Source organism: Pongo abelii, chromosome 6 (genome assembly GCF_028885655.2).
Source record: "Pongo abelii isolate AG06213 chromosome 6, NHGRI_mPonAbe1-v2.0_pri, whole genome shotgun sequence".
In the NCBI taxonomy this organism is placed as follows: domain Eukaryota; kingdom Metazoa; phylum Chordata; class Mammalia; order Primates; family Hominidae; genus Pongo; species Pongo abelii.
This window is the reverse complement of record NC_071991.2, coordinates 127,447,245-127,468,318: the sequence shown is the minus strand read 5'-3', so window position 1 is coordinate 127,468,318 and position 21,074 is coordinate 127,447,245. Positions and strand designations below refer to the sequence as shown.

Below are 21,074 nucleotides of genomic sequence, written 5' to 3'. Positions count from 1 at the left end.
TAAAGACTGTAATAATAGTAATTTTCCATCACCTATTTTCAACTCTCTTAATCTGCTAAAGGTAAAATTTTAGGGTGCCATATAAATTGCCTAAAATATATATACAATAACTTAGTTATTAAGTAATTACCTTTACCAATAATGCTACGGTGCATATCCTCTTACCTAAATCTTTGTATACATTTGTAATTATGTGTCAATAGGTATGAATATTTTAAGATTTTTGTTGTTGTTGTTGTTGTCTAGACAAGAGTCTCGCTCTTTTGCCCAAGAGGGAATGCAGTGGTGCTATTATGGCTCACTACAGCCTCAGCCTCCTGGGCTCGAGAGATCCTCCCACCTCAGCCCCATCCAAGTAGCTGGGACTACAGGCACACACCACCACACCTGGCTGATTTTTGTATTTTTGTAGATATGGGGTGTCCAGGCTGGTCTTGTACTCCTGAGCTCAAGCAGTCCTTCCACTTTGGCCTCTCAAAGTGCTAGGATTACAGACATGAGCCAATGCATCTGGATATATTTTAAGGCTTAGAAGATACACATCTCTCCAAAAAGTTTTTACCAGTTTGTACTCTAGCAACCATGACACATATAAGAATGCTTTTCCTAACATTGGATATTGCTAGTAAGGTTGGATATTTTGAAATTTTTAATTGCTTTTTACATTTCTATGCATAGTTGTCTTGCAGGATATGATAAGAGAAATCACTACCATAAAAAGCTTCTGCTTGTCCTGGCATAATGGGCAACTTCTAATTCAACTTATTTTGAAAACAATTGTGTGTCTTTTTATACATGTCTTATACAAATTTTCTGTATATTAGTTGTTTATAGATTTGCCAAAATCAATTTGGCTGCTTCTCTGGGGAAGAGGAGGAGGGGGTGTTGCATGTGTAAATCTGGCTATCTTGCTGGGAATGGTTCTAGGTAATGTAGATCATGCAAATTAGATGCTTTCTTTCATTTATTCCTTCGACATTGAATGCCTAGTCTGTTCCAGGTGTTAATACTATTCTAGGCATTGGGGGATACAGCAGTGAGCAAAATGGCCAAAGTCCCTGCCTTCATTAAGCTTTCATTCTAGTAGATGAGATAGACAATAAAAAAGATAAAGTACTTTGGGCCAGGCACGATGGCTCACACCTGTGATCTTAACACTTGGGGAGTCCAGTGTTGGTAGATCGCTTGAGCCCAGGAGTTTGAGACCAGCCTAGGCAATATAGTGAGACCTTGTCTCTACTAAATAGAAAAAAAGTCAACCAGGTGTGGTGGCATGTGCCTGTAGTCCCAGCTGCTTAGGAGGCTGAGGTGGGAGGAGGATTGCTTGAGCCCAGTAGATTGAGGCTGCAGTGAGTGGTGATTGTGCCACTATACTCCAGCCTGGGTGACAGAGCAAGACACTGTCTCAAAAAACAAGAAGAGAAAAAGAAAAAAAGTACATTGGACAGTGGTTAGTGCTAAGGAGGAAAAAAGCACAGGAGGGTAGCGTTACTAATGTTTAGAGAGGAGGGGTGAAATTTCAGGTACGGTGGTCAGGGGAGACGTCATTGAAGTTCTTTTGGAAACTCACTTTTAGAATAATCAGTGTTCTCTGTGTTTTATGTTAACAGAGGCTAGTATTACTAGCTTGAAACAAGCCGCCCTGGTTAAAGCACCTCTCATTCCGACTTTGAACACAATTGTTCAGTATCTAGACCTTACTCCAAATCAGGAATACTTGTTTGAAAGGATCAAAGGTAATTATTGATTTGAAGAGGAAAAAATGAGAGCTTTTTTACTATGCTGGAATTTTATCAGTAAAGATTAACAAGGAAAAACTGTTTTAATTAAAAATATAACTTATGTCTTATAAATACGTATTAATTATAGCTTAATAATTTTATTTTGTGTAGTAAACTTAAATATGAGCTAAATGGGCTCCAGTGACTCTTTCACTCATTTCCTACTTTTAGACTCATAAGAATGGGTGCCACTATGACATTCTTTATAGTTCCAGTGTGCTGAGCCTTATTTCTCTTAATTTTTATAATTCCTATTTAATAAGTTGCTTCCTTATATTTCTGTTATATTCTTATTATTTGGTGGAAGATGTGCTCTTCTGAGGAGAGACTTGAGAATCAGGAAGTGTAGGCTCCCTGACACCCCCATACACCCTCTATGCCTCTCTACTTACAGAGCAGTTCATAAAGTTAGAATTTTTTTAAATTTGGATAAACTTTTTAAAAGGTTCTCATCACTAAGACAAGTTTTAGAAATAGTATTCAAATTTATCATAAATCTTAATTTGAAAATATTATGGTGTTCTCCCTTTCCCCTAAGGTTAGAGCAGGGTTCAGGAATAAACATTTTCATGACTTTTCAAAACATTTTATATAAGGAGAATTTCAAACATACACAAAACTAGACAAAATAGTATACACACTCCTCTTGTACACATCACCCAGCCTCAACAATCACTAGTCCCTGGCCAGCCCCTTGCCCTATCCATACCCCATCCACTTTTTTCCTGTATTATTTGAAGCAAGCCCTCATGTCATTATCAGTTTATCTGTAAATATTTCTTTGTATATCACTAAAAGATAAGCCTCCCGCGACCCCTTGCTTTTGAGACAGGGTCTTGCTATGTTGCCTAGGCCCAAGCAGTCCTCCCACCTCAGCCTCCCCAAGTGCCGGGATTATAGACATGAGCCACCGTGCCCAGCTGAGCCTTTAGAAAACTAATACAAACATACATAACCAGAATACAGAATACAATTATCATTCTTTTTTTTTTTTTGAGACAGTCTCTCTCTGTCGCCAGGCTAGAGTGCAGTGGCGCAATCTTGGCTCACTGCAACCTCCATCTCCCGGGTTCAAGCAATTCTTCTGCCTCAGCCTCCTGAGTAGCTGGGATTACAACAGGCACACACCACCATGCCCAGCTAATTTTTGTATTTTTAGTAGAGATGGGTTTCACCACGTTGGTCAGGCTGGTCTCGAATTCCTGACCTCATGATCCACCCACCTTGGCCTCCTAAAGTGCTGAGATTACAGGCGTGAGTCACCGCACCTGGCCACAATTATCATTCTTAATTTTTTTTTTTTTTTTTTTTTTTTTTTTGAGACCCGGCTCTCTCTGTCACCCGGGCTGGAGTGCAGTAATGGCACTAGTGCAGGAGTGTATAGCTCCTTGCAGCCTTGAACTCCTGGCTATGGCAATCCTCTCTCCTCAGCCTCTCAAAGTGCTGGGATTATAGGAGTGAGCCACCATGCTGCCTGGCCCTAATATTTCCTGTGTTATGAGATATTAAGTCTGTGTTCAGGTTTCCAGCTATCTTATAAAAAATGCATAATTTTTTGGCAATGTTTGTTTGAATTGGGATTCAAATATTGTAATACATTGCAATTGGTTATTTCAGTTTATTTTAAGCTATATGCTTCCCATCCACCTTTTTTTTTTCCGTTGCCATTTATTTGTCAGAAGAACTGGATTGTTTGTCTTTAGTGGTTCCCATAGTGTGGGTTTTGCTGAATGCATCCCTATGGTGTAGTTTTACATAACCCCTTCTCTTTCCCATAAATTCATGTTTGAGTTTTTTGGCAAGATTGCCTTGTAGTTAGCAGGGTATTTGTACATCCAAAAAGAGAAAGTGTCTGTGTATGTACACATATATACAAAGTATATAAAGGTTTTATATCAAATATACAAAAAAGCTTAAAAGAATACAGTGGGCCGGGCGCAGTGGTTCACGCCTGTAATCCCAGCACTTTGGGAGGCCGAGACAGATGGATCACAAGGTCAGGAGATTGAGACCATCCTGGCTAACACGGTGAAACCCCATCTCTACTAAAAATACAAAAAAAAAAAAAAATTAGCCGGGCGTGGTGGCGGGCGCCTGTCGTCCCAGCTACTCAGGAGGCTGAGGCAGGAGAATGGCGGGAACCTGGGAGGCGGAGCTTGTAGTGAGCCGAGATCACAGTACTGCGCTCCAGCCTGGTCTCAAAAAAAAAGAAAAAAAGAATACAGTGAACACTGTCCTGTTCTAGACTGGATAGTTAGAAACCTTTTGACATTTGATTCTTTCTTTCTACATATATATACACACACACGTTTTTTCTCTTGCTGTGCCATTGCAGACATTACTTTTTAGCATGCATTCTCCTAAAAGTAAGAACATTCTCCTACCTAACCATAATACAATTATACCTTTAAAAAATAATAATTTTCTGATATTTAATATATTGTCCATATTCAAGTTTTCCCTACCCATTGACTTTTTTTTTAAGAAGCCAGAATAGTAGTCAGATAAATCTAAAATCCCACATTTTGGATTTATCTGATGTCTTCAGGGATATGTTTAACTTTTGTCTTTTTATATCTTGTATTTCTTTAGGTTTGGGTGTTTTGATCAAGTTTTTAAAATGATTTGCTTCCCTTATTATATTCCCTTAGTTTTTTGTTTTTTTTCTTTTTTGCATACTCTTAGCTTTTAAAAATTTCACCTTGTTGCCACAGAACTCTCTCAGGGAGGTTGTATGAGCTCATTTCGATGGAACAGAGGTGGCGACTTCAAAGGACGAAAGTGGGATACAGACCTGCCCACCGATTCTGCTGTAAGCCCCTAGATTCATTCATTCATTTATTTATTTACTGTTGATTGACTGACTGACACAGGGTCTTACTCTGTCACCCAGGCTGTAGTGCAGTGGCACAGTCACATCTCACTGCAGCTTTGATCTCCCAGGGCTCAAGTGCTCCTCCCAGCTCAGTCTCCCAAGTAGCTGGGACTAGGCCTGAACCACCACACCCAGCTAATTTTTTAAATTTTTTGTAGAGATGGTGTCTCACTTTTTTGCCCAGGCTGGTCTCGAAGTCCTGGGTTCGAGTGATCCCCCTGCCTCAGCTTCCCAAAGTGCTGGGTTTACAGACACGAGCTACTGTGCCTCACCCTTAGATTTATTTTGTTTTTTCAGTTTAATGTTTCCGTTACTAGATTTACTTGTTTTTGTTTGCCTATCATTAAGTGTTAAAAATAGTTTAGAAAATAAGGTATTTATAATAGTATCAGCATGTTCACCCAACCACTGTTAATATTCTTGTGTATTTTTTTCCCTTTACTTGGTTGCTACTATTTTTTAATGTTTTTATCATATTTGTAATTCTCCTGTATGTAAAATTATGTATTCTGCTTTTTTTCCACTTCTGTAATATTTAGGGTTTTTTTTACTTCAGCCTCCTCCTACCTAGATATTTTTTCATTATTACACACTGTCATTTAACTAACTATTCTCCTATAGTGGACCTAAAAGTTTGAGACACTTGTGGTGGAGAAGGAATTTTTACTTGTTTTTTGATCTTGAGTAATGCAGCATGCAAATAGTGTGATGCGCATTGCTTTCTTTCTTGGGATTGTCACTTTAAGAGAGAATCCTAGAATTATATTTAGGAGATCAAAGAACATAAATGTTTTTGTGTGCTTACGAGTTTTTCAAAATTATGTTCGTTTTTTTTTTATAGTGACTGTTACGGGTGAAAATTAGGTTTTATGCTGAGATTCAGATTGAGAATTGAATGTATTTTATCTTGGTTTTGCTATTAACTGTGTTGGTATGAATGATCCACTTAGCAAAAAACTAAGAATGCCCTGCTTTTCTAGGGTTGCTATGGAAAACTAAAAATGAAGATCAAATATGTAGGGAATGGGAGTCTGGTGTTTAAGCCCCACCCTCCACCCCTACCCTCAACAGATTATGGTAAATTTGTAGGCTGGAGTATTTAAACTTTTTCAATTTGAAAAGGAAACCTTCCCATCAAAATATAGACTGATTTGATGGCAAATATCTTTTTCTGTTTTAAATTTTGAGTAGATTATTTGAATTAAGCCTAGCTTCCTGTCTTAAACACACTGAATTCCTTTATGATTTAAGAGAGGAATTAGTGAATTCCTTATCTTTGTAGGAAATAATACTTTCAATTAAAAGAATAGGTGTACTACCTGAACTATGTGTTTTTATCTTTTTATTCTACAGATTTTATCTTGTAAATCTAACCATTTGACAGCATTTTTCTAATTCACTCTTTAGAGAAAAAATTTTTTAATTGGAATCGTTATAAATACAGATGTTTCTAAAGGGTTCTACCTCCATGCTAGATTTTCATGCTGACTTAAAAAAAATTATTTCTTCATCCTCAGATCATCATGCATGTATTTTGCACCTACCTTGATTCCAGATTACCTCCACATCCGAAGTATCCCGACGGAAAAACTTTTACTTCTCAGCACTTTGTTCAGACACCAAATAAACCAGGTATAAACCTCTCCTAAAAGAATGTGTTGAGATTTTCACACAAAATATCTCTGGGGGTTTGGTTTTTTAATGCAGCATATTGCCTTCCTTTACAGATGTTACAAATGAGAATGTTTTTTGCATTTATCAGAGTGCCATCAACCCTCCCCATTATGAGCTCATCTACCAGCGTCATGTGTACAACCTGCCAAAGGTATTTCTATATAGAGAAGATGCTGTTACAGAATGTCTTGGGTGATTTGCTTGGATGATGTTTTTAAAATTATAATCTCATGTTAATAGAAGAAGTAAATTTTTTAAATTAGGGGAAATGTGTTTCATACATATATATTTCTTACTATAAAAGTAATATGTGCTTAATTTGGGGAAAGTATAAAGAAAAAGAAGGAAAGTCACTCATGCCATTACCTGAGGTAGTCATTGTTGATTTTTTGATTGGTATATTGCCTTTTGGTAAATTTCATTTTGGTCTTATGTCACTTTTTAGAGGCAGAGTCTAGCTCTGTCACCCAGGCTGGAGTGCAGTGGCATGATCATAGCTCATTGTAGCCTCGAACACATGGGCTCAAGAAGTCCTTACACCTCAGCCTCCCAAGTAGCTAGGACTACAAGCACATACTAGTATACCTGGCCAATTTATTTTTTGTAGAGACAGAGTCTCTCCATGTTACTCAAGCTGGTCCTGTACCCCTGGCCTTAAGCAGTCCTCCCACCTCGGCCTCCCAAAGTGCTGGAATTACAGGCATGAGCCACTGCACCTGGCCCTTTCTTTATATTTTTTATAGGCTAAAATTATTTATGTAGTTTTATATCTGCTTTTAAATATTAGCTTTATAACATAATTTTCCATACTATTAAAAATCTTCATAAAAAATCTTTTTTTTTTTTTTTTGAGATAGACTCTCACTCTGTTACCCAGGCTGGAGTGCAGTGGCGCAATCTCGGCTCACTGCAACCTCTGCCTCCCGGGTTCCAGCAATTCTCCTGCCTCAGCCTCCCAAGTAGCTGGGATTACAGGCACCCGCCACCATGCCCGGCTATTTTTTTGTATTTTAGTAGAGATGGGGTTTCACCATGTTGGCCAGGCTGGTCTCAAACTCCTGAGCTCAGGCAGTCTGCCCACCTCGGCCTCCCAAAGTGCTGGGATTACAGGCATAAGCCACCATGCCCGGCCTAAAAATACTTCTTAATGGCTATAAAAAAAAAACTTCACTAGTATAATTTATTCAACCATTTCTCTACTGTTGTACATTTTGTGTATTTCTTATTTTTTATTATAAATACTGCTGAAAAGGTGGAGGCGGGTGGATCATGAAGTCAGGAGATCGAGACCATCCTGGCTAACACGGTGAAACCCTGTCTCTACTAAAAATACAAAAAAAATTATCCGGGCGTGGCAGCATGCACCTGTAGTCCCAGCTGCTGAGGAGGCTGAGGCAGGGGAATGGCGTGAACCTGGGAGGCGGAGCTTGCAGTGAGCCGAGATCACGCCACTGCACTCCAGCCTTGGTGGCAGAACAAGACTCTGTCTCAAAAAAACAAATAAAATAAAATAAAAATACTGCTGAAAATGTATCTTCATGCATACAGCTATCTGCATTTCTTTAGTCCAGAGTTCTAAAAGTGGAATTCTAGGTCAAAATATTTTTAAGACTTTAAAAATAACATGTTACCAAGTTACTTTATAATAAAGGTTATTGTATCAATTTATACTTCCATTAATGTGTTTTACTTTTTTTTGAGGTAGTCTTGCTGTATTGCTTAGGCTGGTATCACATTCCTGGGTTCAAGCAATCCTCCTGACTCAGCCTCTTGAGTAGCTAAGATTACAAGCACATACATGTTTTTTATTCTTTTTTTAAGACAGAGTCTTCTTGCTCTGTCACCCAGGCTGGAGTGCAGTGGCGTGATCTCGGCTCACTGCAACCTCCGCCTCCCAGGTTCAAGAGATTTTCCTGCCTCAGCCTCCTGAGTAGCTGGGACTACAGGCACGTGCCACCACGCTTGGCTAATTTTTTTTGTATTTTTAGTAAGAGATGGGGGTTTTACCATGTTAGCCAGGATGGTCTTGATCTCCTGACCTCATGATCCGCCTGCCTTGCCCTCCCAAAGTGCTGGGATGATAACAGGCATGAGCCACCACACTGGTTTTTTACTCTTAATTGCAAGCATCAGTTCTGTTGATAACCTTTGCAATTATTTTTGTTACCAGCATCTTTACTAAGAAATGTTACATTGGCTATAATAATAAATTGTGCTATCAGATTCTCAGGAAGAGATGTTAATTTCATTTCTTCAAGTTTAATATTTTAGCTTTGTATGTAAATACTTTGGGCCATTGAAGTTCTTGTGAATATCCATGCCAATCTTTGTTTTTTAACCACTATCTGTTTTTTTTTTTCCTTTTTCTTACAGTGTAAACATTATCTTTTAAAAATCATACATTCTCTCAGATTCTTGAGTTAAAAACACATTAAATTAGAGTAAGTGGGGAAAAGTTAATCTGTAAATTGAAAATCTAAATTAGGAGCTGTTTTTACAGACCAAAAATTACATATAATAGTTTGATTTTAGAGTATTCCCTTGCAGATAAAATAAATTTATATTTAATATGTTATTTATATGTTATATTCTGATATATTTTAAAGTATGATTAAAAGCTTTTTTTATCCCAACACTTGTTTATGCCATTATAGAGCATTTTTGTGTGTGTAGTGTACAGGGTCACCAACCTCAGAATAGCTCTCCAGGCTCTTCCAGACCTTAGTGTTTCTCCCCATGTGTGAAACACAGTCCCCCAGCTCCCCACCCCCCAGTATGTTACCTTTCTGCTCATCTTTCAGGTTGCAGCTTAAAAAAAAAAAAAAAAAATTAGCCGGGCGTGGTGGTGGGCGCCTGTGGTCCCAGCTACTTGGGAGGCTGAGGCAGGAGAATGACGTGAACCCGGGAAATGGAGGTTGCAGTGAGCTGAGATCACACCACTGCACTCCAGCCGGCACTCGCGACAGAGCGAGACTCCATCTCAAAAAAAAAAAAAAAATCTTTCCCTCAGGGAGGCATTCTGTCGCTAACCAGTCTAAATCAGACACTCCATCTTCATATGTTCCTATGGCACCTCCTCTCATAGCATTCCTCATGCTTTGTTGTGATTCTTAGTTTACTGTGTGCCTTTCCTACTGGCCCTTATGTCCTTGACATGTATCCTTTCTGTCTTACTCACTGCAGTATTCCCACTTCTAGCACAAAGCATAGGTACTTTGTTTAATGAATAAATGAAAGTCTGAATTATATGGAATTCTGAGTTAGTAGGATATGAATTGATAAGATGTATATTTACCTACCAGATTGAATCTTTTTTGTTTGGTTTAAATCTTGTCTTTTTTGTCTTTGTTCCAGGGCAGAAATAATATGTTTCATACATTGTTGATGTTTCTCTACATCATAAAGACCAAAGAGTCAGGAATGCTTGGGTAGGTACTTATGCTTTAAAAACATAAGTAGTTATTTACTGATTTTCTTCTATGTTAAGATTCTGCAGAAGGCAGCAGCATGTAACTGAAGGTTTATGGATTGAACAATAGATAATGGCTTCAGCCCTGTCACAAACTACCTCTGCTATTTTGGGCAATCCATTAGCTAACTCCTCAGAACCCATTGGTAAAAGGCAAGTGGACTACATCATTAGCATTATAGTTGTGTTCCCTGGAGGAATAATTCAGAGATAGATAAAAATTAGACTCTTGCCGTTTAAAAACTTTTTTTTTTTAAATCTGGAGTCTGTTTTTTTCCTAGCCATTTCATTTCAGACAAAAGCATTCTGCAAAGTGTTTACACTTCCAGAGAGACTGAGTCGGTACCTATTCCATAATATCATTAACTGGAATGGAAAAGTGGAAAAGTAGTCAGTTGAAATCGTTTACATACTTGGTAACAAAGCTCACATACTGCAAGAAATTCAAAATTTTAGTATTGTCATTTTGATGATTAGAAATTTTAGTGTATCAAATGACACATGAAATAAGTAGACCCCAGCTAAAGCTAGGGATATTTGTAGTGCCTGATCTGGGAGTTGGAAAACCTGGGTTCTGGGTCCAGCTCTGCCATACTAAGTAACCTAAGGCTAGCAAAAAAAAAAAAAAAAAAAAAGGGATGGGCTTGGAGCAGAAGGGATTGTGGTCATTTCCACTTCGGATATGCATACATCTTTAAGTTTTAGATAGCATCCTGTTTGTAATTTAGAGTTTATATGTGTCCTAGAACTGTGCCGTCCAGCACAGTAGCCACCAGCCCCATGTGGCACTGAACACTTGAAGCAGGACTAGACCAAATTGAGGTGCGCTAAAGGGTAAAATGTGTAACAGATTTCAAAGACATAGCCCCCAAAAAGTAAGATAACTCCTTAAAAATTGTATATATTTGTTACATATTGAAATGCTAGTTTGGATAGATTTAGTTAAGTGGAATATGTTCTTAAAATTAATTTCACCTGTTTATTAGGTATCTACTAGAAAATTTAAAATTATGTGGCTTGCATTTGCAGTTCATATCGTATTGTATTTTTATTGGACAGCACTGCTCTAGAGAAAGCAAAGCTCCTGTCTTTAAATATATTAGATGTAAAGATTAAAACAGACATGAACAAAAATTTGTAAACAAATATGAACATTTATTAGCTTTTTTTTTTTTTTTTTTTTTTGAGGTGGAGTCTCACTCTGTCACCCAGGCCAGAGTACGGTGGCACCATCTCAGCTCACTGCAACCTCTGCCTCCCAAGTAGCTGGAACTACAGATGCCTGCCACCATGCCGGCTATTTTTTGTATTTTTGGTAGAGACGGGGTTTCTCCATGTTGGCCAGGCTGGTCTCAAACTCCTAACCTCAGGTGATCTGCCTGCCTGGCCTCCCAAAGTGCTGTAATTACAGGTGTGAGCCACCACGCCCAGCTATTAGCTTCTTTTATCATATATTTTTTAATGTAAGAAAGATTAGGAAACTCACTTTTGTGAGGCATCTAAACTAACAGGGTTTTTTATTTTTAAATTATGAAAATAATGCATGCTCAGTAGACAAGTATTTAAATAACACAGCAGTGTATAAACTAGAACTAATTTCTAATTATGTGTAGAGACAGTATCTCACTATATTGCCCAGGCTGTGATCTACCTGCTTTGGCCTTCTAACATGCTGGGATTACAGGCATAAGCCACTCCACCTGGCTTTATTTTTGTTTCTTTTGCTTAAAAATGTCTAGGAATGTTTGGTTATAAATATACTTACACATATATATTAGATGGAATATGGAATTTGATATAAATATGTTGTTAATACAGGTCAAGTATTCTTTATCTGAAATGCTTGGAACCAGGAGTGTTTCGGATTTGATTTTCTCCGATTTTGGAACATTTGCAATAATTACTGAGCATCCCTAATCTAAAAATCCCCAAAATGCTACAGTGAGCATTTCCTTTGAGCATCATGATGTCACTCAAAAAGTTTTGGGTTTTGGAGCATTTCGGATTTTCAGATTATAGGTGCTTAACCTGTATAATATAAATAAGCAATTAATTTTTGGTTTTAATTGAAAATGTATATTTTCCTCTGTGGATCCAAATTGATATTTTGATGCATAAATGGTTTGTCATGATAGCATGAGGTTTGAGTGCCATATATGGTCTGTCATATGCATTAAAGTGAAAAAGTGCTTAGTGGAGCAGCACTTTTTCATTTACTGAAATGTAATGAAATTTACTGAAAGGCCAAAAGAAATTGATACAATTTTTAAAGTGCTATCTTCTCTTAATGAGCAACTTATATATGGAAAATTAAGCATTTTAGACTAAAACTAGTGTTTTTAAACTCGGGGAAAAGCTTGGAAATTATTAACTTTTCGAACATGAATAATTTTTTAAATACATCCTAAAACAAATAGTTAAAAACTTTCCTATAACTTAAGAGAAATAAGTGAGTGGCTCAAATATAGTCCATTTGGATTTATGACCATAAACCCACAGATTGATCCAAATACATTATCAATCTAATGCCAGGTATTTGTGCAGTAACAGGAATCAGATGAATGTTCTACTTGCAAAAGGAAAAAAATCTAGACAGAATTGACTGCACAGTGACTTAAATGTTCTGTTCAGGAAAAGACACTATAAAGTTTAAAGTTAAATGACAAACTGAAACAAAGCATTATTCTGCTATAATATGAGCAGTAGTAATTGGGTTTGCAAATATAGCAAATCCAAGCTAATATTTGTTATATATAAAGAATATATATGATTTTATTAGAAAAATGGACAAAGATATGAAAGATTTCTTCGTAAAGTGTGCAAACAGCTCCTAAACACAAAAAGATGCTTAGACTCATGCACAAACAAGTCAAAATTAACTTTTTTTTCTGGCAAATTTGATATTTATCGTTTGTAGTGTTGGTGAGGGTATGAAGAAATGGAAAATACAGTTGATAAAAATTACCTGTTTCGAAAGGCATTTTGGGCAGCTTTTTACCAAAGTTAATACATTCTTATAATTTTAAAAGTCATAGAGGGCTAAAAGTTCATGACAGAAATGAGCAATTCCCTGTATTCCCGAAGTCTGCTTCCCAAAGTAGACTGTATTCCCCAAGTGGCTTTTTCTTCTGTTATTACTCTCATAGTTCCAAATAATAGAGGTATACAGCTCTCTTGATTCTTCAGTTTCAGATATTATCTGTTGATTTTTTTATTTTGTTAGATGAGTAATTTCTTTCTCTTATAGCCCTCTTATTCCCTCAGACTTTGAATACAGTCATATTACTCTCTGGAAGGAAGTATATGTATTTTGTTGTTGTTGTTGTTATATGCAGTAGAATTTAAGGTATTAATAATACACATATGCAAACTCACTAAAGTATCCCCAGTAGTTAGTAAATTCCTAATTCAAATCAAGTAATACAGTTCTCTGAGAGGTTAGCATCTCCATATCTTCCATCTTTTAAATGTAATTGATGCTTTCACTTTAATCTTGCTTGTTAAAATTATTCTGTTAGCTATTACCTGGTGTAATAGTTCTTGTTTACCAAAAAACTAACTTTCAACACTCCATATATCTATTTATTCTAAATTTGGGTTTTAAGCATAGTTAAGAAAGTAATTACTGTTACTGGAATTCACCTGATAAACCTTGTATAACATAATTCATTGCAGAATCACATTAAATATCAATTAAACATGTATTAATCATAAAGATTTTTGTTATTAGAAAAAGACCTTAAATGCTTGGCAACCAATTCTAATAAAAAATGTTTTGCTCTTTATAGGAGAGTTAATCTTGGTCTATCTGGTGTGAATATATTGTGGATCTTTGGCGAGTAGCAAGTCATGTATTTAATTCCGACATTTGGACTATTTCACTGAACCAGAAGTCGAAACTAAACATCTCTGAGCCACTGACTCTTCTGAAATAAAATACACATGGGTGTATGTTACAGACTCTTTAGATTTAACAAAAAATGTAGCTGTTATGAAATGTAATTGTAAAAATATGTCCTGTATCTTCTATATCGAGACATTGCCTTTAATTTTATATCACTTTTCAGAAATTTCAGTTGACTACAAAACTGCAACCCTTCAGATTTTTATTGACTCAAAATAGTGCCATTCCCCTTAATGAAATAGATTTTGAGTCTTTTTTTCATTATAACCCCCAAATAAGAATCATCTACCTGATTCTTGTATCGCAAAAAAATTTTTTTAAGTCTTTTTTTTTTTTTTTTTTTTTTTTTTTTTTTTTTTGAGAGAGGGTCTCTGTCACGCAGACTGGAGTGCGGTGGCACGATCTTGGCTCACTGCAACTTCTGCCTCCCAGGCTCAAGCGATTCTCCTGCCTCAGCCTCCTGAGTAGCTGGGATTACAGGCACGCACCACCACGCCCAGCTAATTTTTGTATTTTTAGTAGAGACGGGGTTTCACCATGTTGGCCAGGCTGGTCCCGAACTCCTGACCTCAGGTTATCCACCCACCTCAGCCTCCCAAAGTGCTGGGATTACAGGCGCGAGCCACTGCGCCCAGCCTCAGTTATTTTATTTAATGGTGTAAGTACTTAGAAAGTAAGAAAATTGCTGATTTAGTTTTTTTTTGTTGTTTTTGGTTTTTTTTTTATGTTTCCTCAGCGTTCTGCAAGTTAGGCCAAAGCCCACATTCAAAGAAATGAGATTAGCTCTTAAGTAATGTATTAAGTTTATGTATATTTTAAAATATTATTAAAGGAGGTTTGAAAGTATTGACATTTAAAAAGTCAACACTTGGATTAAATTTAGCTGGTAGTTTTAATTTGGGTTTTAGTTAAGAGTGTGAGGACATCAAGAAAACTGTTTACCACTTTGGTTTTAGCAGCTCAGTTTTACTATTCCATAATGTGTTATTTTTAAAGTTCTCTTTTTAAGATCACAGTGATTATTCTATCTGTTTAAATTTTTTAAATATGTTCAAAATATCTGGAGGGTGAGAAGTTACCAAGTTTGTATGTTTTGTTTGACTCACCATCTTTATTTTCTGTATATATATGTAGTAGCTGGCAATTGCATATATTTTCTTGATTAACATATTAGAGACTGCTTCCATCATCTTATGTAAACCTGGAAACAGCTGAAACTAGTCTTTTCTGAAAAACTGTGTATCAGTATTAGATTTGCATCCAATTTTGTCATTCCCTCAGACTTCGAATACAGTCATTACTCTCTGGAAGAGAAGTATAAGTATTTTTTTTGGTTATATGCAGTATGGTTTAAGATGTATTAATAATACACATATGCAGACTCACTAAAGTATCCCCAGTAATTAGTAAATTCCAAATTTAAGTCAGTACAGTTCTGTCTTTGTAAATTCTGTCTTTCAAAAAGTTGTTCGTGTTTTTAAAAGTTGATGTCCAAAGGAAAGGAGCTTCTTATCTTTTAAGTACTTTTGGTGTATGTTAAATATTTATTTGCTATGATATTCTAGAAGAAAATATCAAACATGTTAAATATAAGAACATGTTAAAATTTAAATTTGCTATTTCAAAAGTTACTGAAGATGTCTTGGAATAACACTTGTTATGCTGTTAAACTATATAGTTGCATATACTTTATTAAAAGCACTATGGAGAAAAATTTTAACAATGCATATGATGAAATGTCTTTTTTTCTTTATAGGACTTAGATAGCTTTTAGTCTAAAAATTCAAAGCTTTAATATTATATTTTTAAAGTGACTATCAAAAAATACATTCTACAGTAAATATATACATAGGGATACACACTTAAAAAGATGTTTTGTTTGCATACTATTAATAAGTCTAGTGTGGATTACTGTACTCTGGGTAGCTTTCCTATATTAGCTTTTCTTCCCAAATATTTGAGCCAGTTTGTACTTAAATATAGCTTTTATTAAAAATACTTTGGTAGATTCATTTGAATTCACCCCTCAGGAAGACAGTGCACTGCAAATAAGGCAATTTTTTTAGTCCTTGTGTTAAAATGAATAAATGTCTACTAATATCTCTGATCAAATGTTATTTACAGGATATATGTCACAAGTTTTTCTTTGATTGCTTGACTTCTTGTGGGATCAGATCTACTAATCTTCTAGATTACATTCACTTCATCATTTATCCTTTTCTTTGTCTATAAATATCATCCTTAAGCCAGATTTCTTTTAGCGGCATATTAGGTGTTTATAATTTAGATTCTACTGAGACATACAAATGTTACATTGTGTGGCTTTCTCAAACTAAAATATACTTGGCACTGATATTTTATATTTTAACAGTAAAGACATGCAGCATGTGGGGTGGCACTTTCTTGTTTTTTGTTTTTTGTTTTTTTTGTTTTTTTTTTTGAGATGGAGTTTCACTCTTATTTCCCAGGCTGGAGCGCAGTGGTGCGATCGATCTCAGCTCACTACACTCAGCTCACTGCAACCTCTGCCTTCCGGTTTCAAGCGATTCTCCTGCTTCAGCCTCCCAAGTAGCTGGGATTCAGGCACCCGCCACCACGCCCGGCAAATTTTTGTATTTTTAGTAGAGACGGGGTTTCACCATGTTGGCCAGGCTGGTCTTGAACTCCTGACCTCGTGATCCGCCCATCTCGGCCTCCCGAAGTGCTGGGATTACAGGCATGAGCCACCGCGCCCAGCCCTTTCTAGACAGCTTTGTAATAGAAATGCGCACATTGAAATGCACGCCTTCCTCAAAGGTCAGTCTTCTGTCCTCTGATTCACTGTATATGCTTTTCCTTAGACATCTCATTCATTCCACTTCATTTATCACCTCTCTGCCTTTGACTTCCAAATTCATCATCAAGCATAATATCTCTCCTGAGCTGTAGTATTGATTTCCATCTACCTGTCAGACATTTCCGCTTGGCTATTCTGTGAACTCCGTGTCTGGAACTGAGTTCACATCTGCTCAAATCAGCTTCCTCTACTTACATCCCTTTTTCTGTTCATTGTACTACCAGTTACCCATGCTCAAAATTCTGGTGTCGTCTTTTGATTCCTGGAGCTCCCTGGGTCCCCAATCCAATCAGGCAGCAAGCCTCATCCATTCTTTCTTAACAATGTCTCTTGCAGCTGCACTTCTTCCATTTCTGCCACCACTATGCTCATTTACACCCTTATCAACCCACACAGGACTACTGCAACAGCCTAATTAATCTCACAGCCTTCGAATTATTGCCATGCTTCCAGATTTTCCAATTCATCCTGCACATTCTCTTCAAATTCATCTTCCTAGAACACCTGTTTGATCATTTCATCCCCCTGATAAATTCCTTAGCCTGACATTTAAAGCTCCACACAATCTGGCCCCAACCTGGCCTCATGCACCTAAAGCCTTGGCTCCAGCCAGTTCAGGCTGCTCACTGCTTGCTGGGTTCTCTCTATGCTACCTCCTGCTCATCCTGATCACTCTCTGGGGATGCCGCCTCCCAATCTACTGTCTTCCCCTGCATTGAGACTTCACTCTAATTAAACCTGCTATTTGGAGCTACTCCTGACCACTCCAGATGGCAGTCATTTCTCCCCTTGAGTGACTAGATCTGTGCCCCACCTTTGGCACTCAACAGCTACATGAATGGATTCAGAAGTGACTTTTAGTCAAACAGTAGGTCCTCTTGTCTTATCCTTGCACAAGAACTGAGTTTCTTACTAGTCTGAGCTGTGCTGCTGTTCAAGTATACTTGTCAATGGCTGAAACTACCTTTTGGGAAAGCCTCATGTTCTCCAAAGGACACCTTTTGATCCCTCCAAGCACACTGGCTTTCCTTTTGTGGCTAGACCTAAGAAGGAGGAAGCACTCCTGGGCCTGGACAGCTGCAGCAGGGGGACTGCTTGAAAAGTAAAGGTGTTAGGAAAATGATGAAACTCATTCCAGTGCTTCTGGGGGTCTTCCTTAGTAACCTGGGGGTGAGGGCACTGCACTTTCGTGCAACAGCACAACTTTGTCCCAAATGCTGCAGGGACCGGGGCGGGGGCCAGGAGGGGCTGGCTGGCCTACCTGTCCTGTGTGGCTTTAGTCACAGCTGTCCCTGGACCGTGGATGAGGTCAAAAGTCTTCAAGGATAAGCAGCACACGGCTGGGCTCTCTGGCAGGAAGGCTTCAGGGAAGGACCCATGTGAGGCTTTGTCTGCCCAGTTAGAATGAGAGGGCTTTGTACAATCAGTACCTATGCCTCTTGGACCCCAGTGACACTGCCATATCTCACTGGGTATGCCAGTAGCTTTCTGCTGGGTGTGCAGGATTGTTAGGTGTTAGCTCTGAGCCACATTATAATTTGATCCCTGGATGTTCATCAATAATAACGTTTTCACACTGAACTGCATTGACCTGGGATGGGACAGGTTATGGATTCTACAGAGGCAGCACCTCAGTGGGAGTTGGAGAGTCTAACAGCAGGATGGGTGTGGAGAACAGCACCACAGCCCTGCCGCCCCGCAGGGGACAGCAGCGACCCTGAGGATATTTCTTAGCAAATTTGCATGCAGACAGTCCCAGGCACTACTGTGGATGAGATTTGTATGTAAATCCTTTTCTGCCCCAAACCAAAATGAATATTTCAAAATCAATCTGGCTAGAAGAGCGGCTGGCCTCAATGCACTGAGCATTCAGTGGGAGGACTAAGCTCTGTCATTAATTGGGGCGGGACAACTAGTCTCTCACACTGATTTTTTTTTTTTTTTTTTGAGATGGAGTCTCGCTCTGTCACCCAGGCTGGAGTGCAGTGGTGTGATCTTGTCTCACTGCAACCTCTGCCTCCCAGGTTCAAGCAATTCTCATGCCTCGGCCTCCCAAGTAGCTGGGATTACAGATGCCTGCCACCACACCCAGCTAATTTTGTATTTTTTAATAGAGACGGGGTTTCACCATGTTGGCCAGGCTGGTCTCGAACTCCTAACCTCAAGCGATCCACGTGCTGGGATTATAAGCATGGGCCACCACACCCAGCCCTACACTGATTTCTGATAAGATGGGCTAGATGCGGTGGTTCACGCCTATAATCCCAGCACTTTGGGAGGCTGAGGCAGGAGGATCACTTAAGCTCAGGTGTTGGAGACCAGCCTGGGCAACATAGTGAGACCCTGTCTCTTAAAAAAAAAAAAAATAATAAGTGATAAGGTACTCTTCATACCTAGAGGTAATTGAGAAGCTCAAAGTGAAAATAATGAATGGACTGCTTTTAGGTGAAGGAAAAAAGAGCAAATTAGTATAAAAGTAGGAAGTGGCCCCTTTGGCACTGTAAAGCAACTGTCTCGTCCTTGGATCACACTGAGCTACAGATCTTCACGGCCTTGACACTCACCCACCCCAACTGTGCTAGTCCAGCTTTGTCTGCCTCCTGCTCCCTCTGTCCTTCCCTTCCCGAGACCTGGCCATTCATTCCCCAGTCATAGATAGTAGCACCCCTGTAGCCTGAAGGCTGGGCTTTCTGGTATACCAAGAAAACACAGTCTCCTTCCTTTCCCATTTCTAATCTTGAAGGAAAAAATAACAATCCCGAATAAGACTCTGCTTTCATGCACTGCATCCCATAGGAGGAAAGTTAGAAGGTGGTGATCAGCTCCACTGGGGGCAAAACTTGTTTTCTCAGGAGCAGCAGCCAGGCATGATTCTTTCTCAAACACATGGTGTGGAGACTGGAATCAGGCAGCTCTGTGATAGTTTTGGCCCAGAATACAGGCACCAGCTTAATGAGCTCCACCTCCAAAGAAAGGCCCCTTGTGTTCCTAGTGGGGAGGAGTGTCATCCACAGTACAGCCTGAGGAGTCCCCTGACTCGGGACAGACTTGGCAGATGGAAATCTGAACCTAAGCTGCCAGGCCGCAAACCTGGCAGTTAGAGAAGGTGTTACGTGGCTTCCATCTCAAAATTAAATTCAGTATGACACTCTGCTTCCAGTTGAATGGTCTACATGAATTCTTTAAACAAAGCACCCCAAAACCATAATAACCATTTAGTACCTCTCTCCATGGGCCAGAAATTCAGACAGGACACAGTGGGGACAGCTCCTGTCTGCTCCACAACGTCTGCAGGTTCACGTGTCTGGCAGTTGATGCTGGCTACTGACTAGGCGCCTAACTGGAGATATTGGTGGGACACCCACACTTGGCCTCCACACAGGGCCTGGGCTCCCTCATAACATGGTGGCTGAGTTCCCAGGGCCAATGTCCTGAGAAAGTGAGAGAAAGAGAGGCAGAAGCATATTGCCTTGTATTCATAACTTAGCTTTGGAAGTACCATGTTTCTTCACTGCATTCTGTTGGTCAAGGCAGCTACAAAGAACTGCTCAATGTCAAGGGGAAGGAACATAGACCCCTACCACTCAATGGAGGAATGTGCGACATCACAGCATGTCAGATGGAACATTTATTGGTGTGACCATTTTTGGAAAATACAATCTGCCATAACGTACAGTGCCAAAAAAAAAACTAATGCTCTTTGTCTCATTGATCTCAGGAAAATTTACCTTAGGAAAATATTCAACAGAAAAAAATAGTTATACCTAAAGGTGTCTGTCGTGAGTGCTTATTCATTATTTACCCATACATCCAATAATTTTTTTTTTTGAGACAAGAGTCTCGCTCTGTTGCCCAGACTGGAGTGCAGTGGCACAATCTCTGCTCACTGCAACCTCCGCCTCCTCGGTTCAAGCGATTCCTCCTCGGTTCAAGCGATTCTCGTGTCTCAGCCTCCCGAATAGCTGAGATTACAGGTGCCCGCCACCACGCCCAGTCAATCCAATAAATACTGATTGAAGTATTTTGCCAGATGCTAGGAATACAAAGAAAACGTAAGATCTATCCTTCTTTCTTTCAAATAGCTTCCAGTCTATGATAGCTAAAAATAAAACCCATCCAAATGTCCAGTAATAAGATGGTTTAATAAATTCTATGTAGGCCAGGCAGGGTGGCTCACACCTGTAATCCCAGCACTTTGGGAGGCCGAGGCGGATGGATCACCTGAGGTCAGGAGTTCGAGACCAGCCTGGCTAATATGGTGAAACCCCATCTCTACTAAAAATACAAAAATTAGCCGGGTGTGGTGGTGCACGCCTGTAATCCCAGCTACTCGGGAAGCTGAGGCAGGAGAATCGCTTGAACCCAGGAGGCAGAGGTTGCAGTGAGCCAATATCGCACCATTACACTCCAGCCTAGACAACAAGAGTGAAACTCCATCTCAAAAAAATAATAATAAATTATATGTAAACTCTAGGAGATACGATCTTGAGATGTTATCATCACTTAAGGATTTTTATTTTGACCTCTTTTAAAAC

General features: G+C 38.8%; 1 protein-coding gene across 7 annotated transcripts in view; it reads left to right on the top strand.

Annotated features, from left to right (window-relative positions):
• TMEM209 (transmembrane protein 209) overlaps positions 1-15,428 on the top strand; it is a 41,647-nt gene extending 26,219 nt beyond the window's left edge. For 2 of the 7 annotated variants that reach the window (XM_024250326.2, XM_024250327.2), the window contains exons 10-15: positions 1,611-1,736; positions 4,496-4,593; positions 6,174-6,288; positions 6,384-6,481; positions 9,685-9,758; positions 13,588-15,428. In XM_024250326.2, coding sequence (XP_024106094.2) covers positions 1,611-1,736; positions 4,496-4,593; positions 6,174-6,288; positions 6,384-6,481; positions 9,685-9,758; positions 13,588-13,642 — 566 coding nt within the window. In that variant the 3' untranslated portion in view covers positions 13,643-15,428. Of the gene's footprint in view, positions 1-1,610; positions 1,737-4,495; positions 4,594-6,173; positions 6,289-6,383; positions 6,482-9,684; positions 9,759-10,987 lie in introns of all 7 variants that reach the window. The other 5 variants (XR_008527585.1, XM_054560633.2, XM_054560631.2 and 2 more) reach the window with 5 other exon arrangements.
• Positions 15,429-21,074: the final 5,646 nt, after the last annotated feature.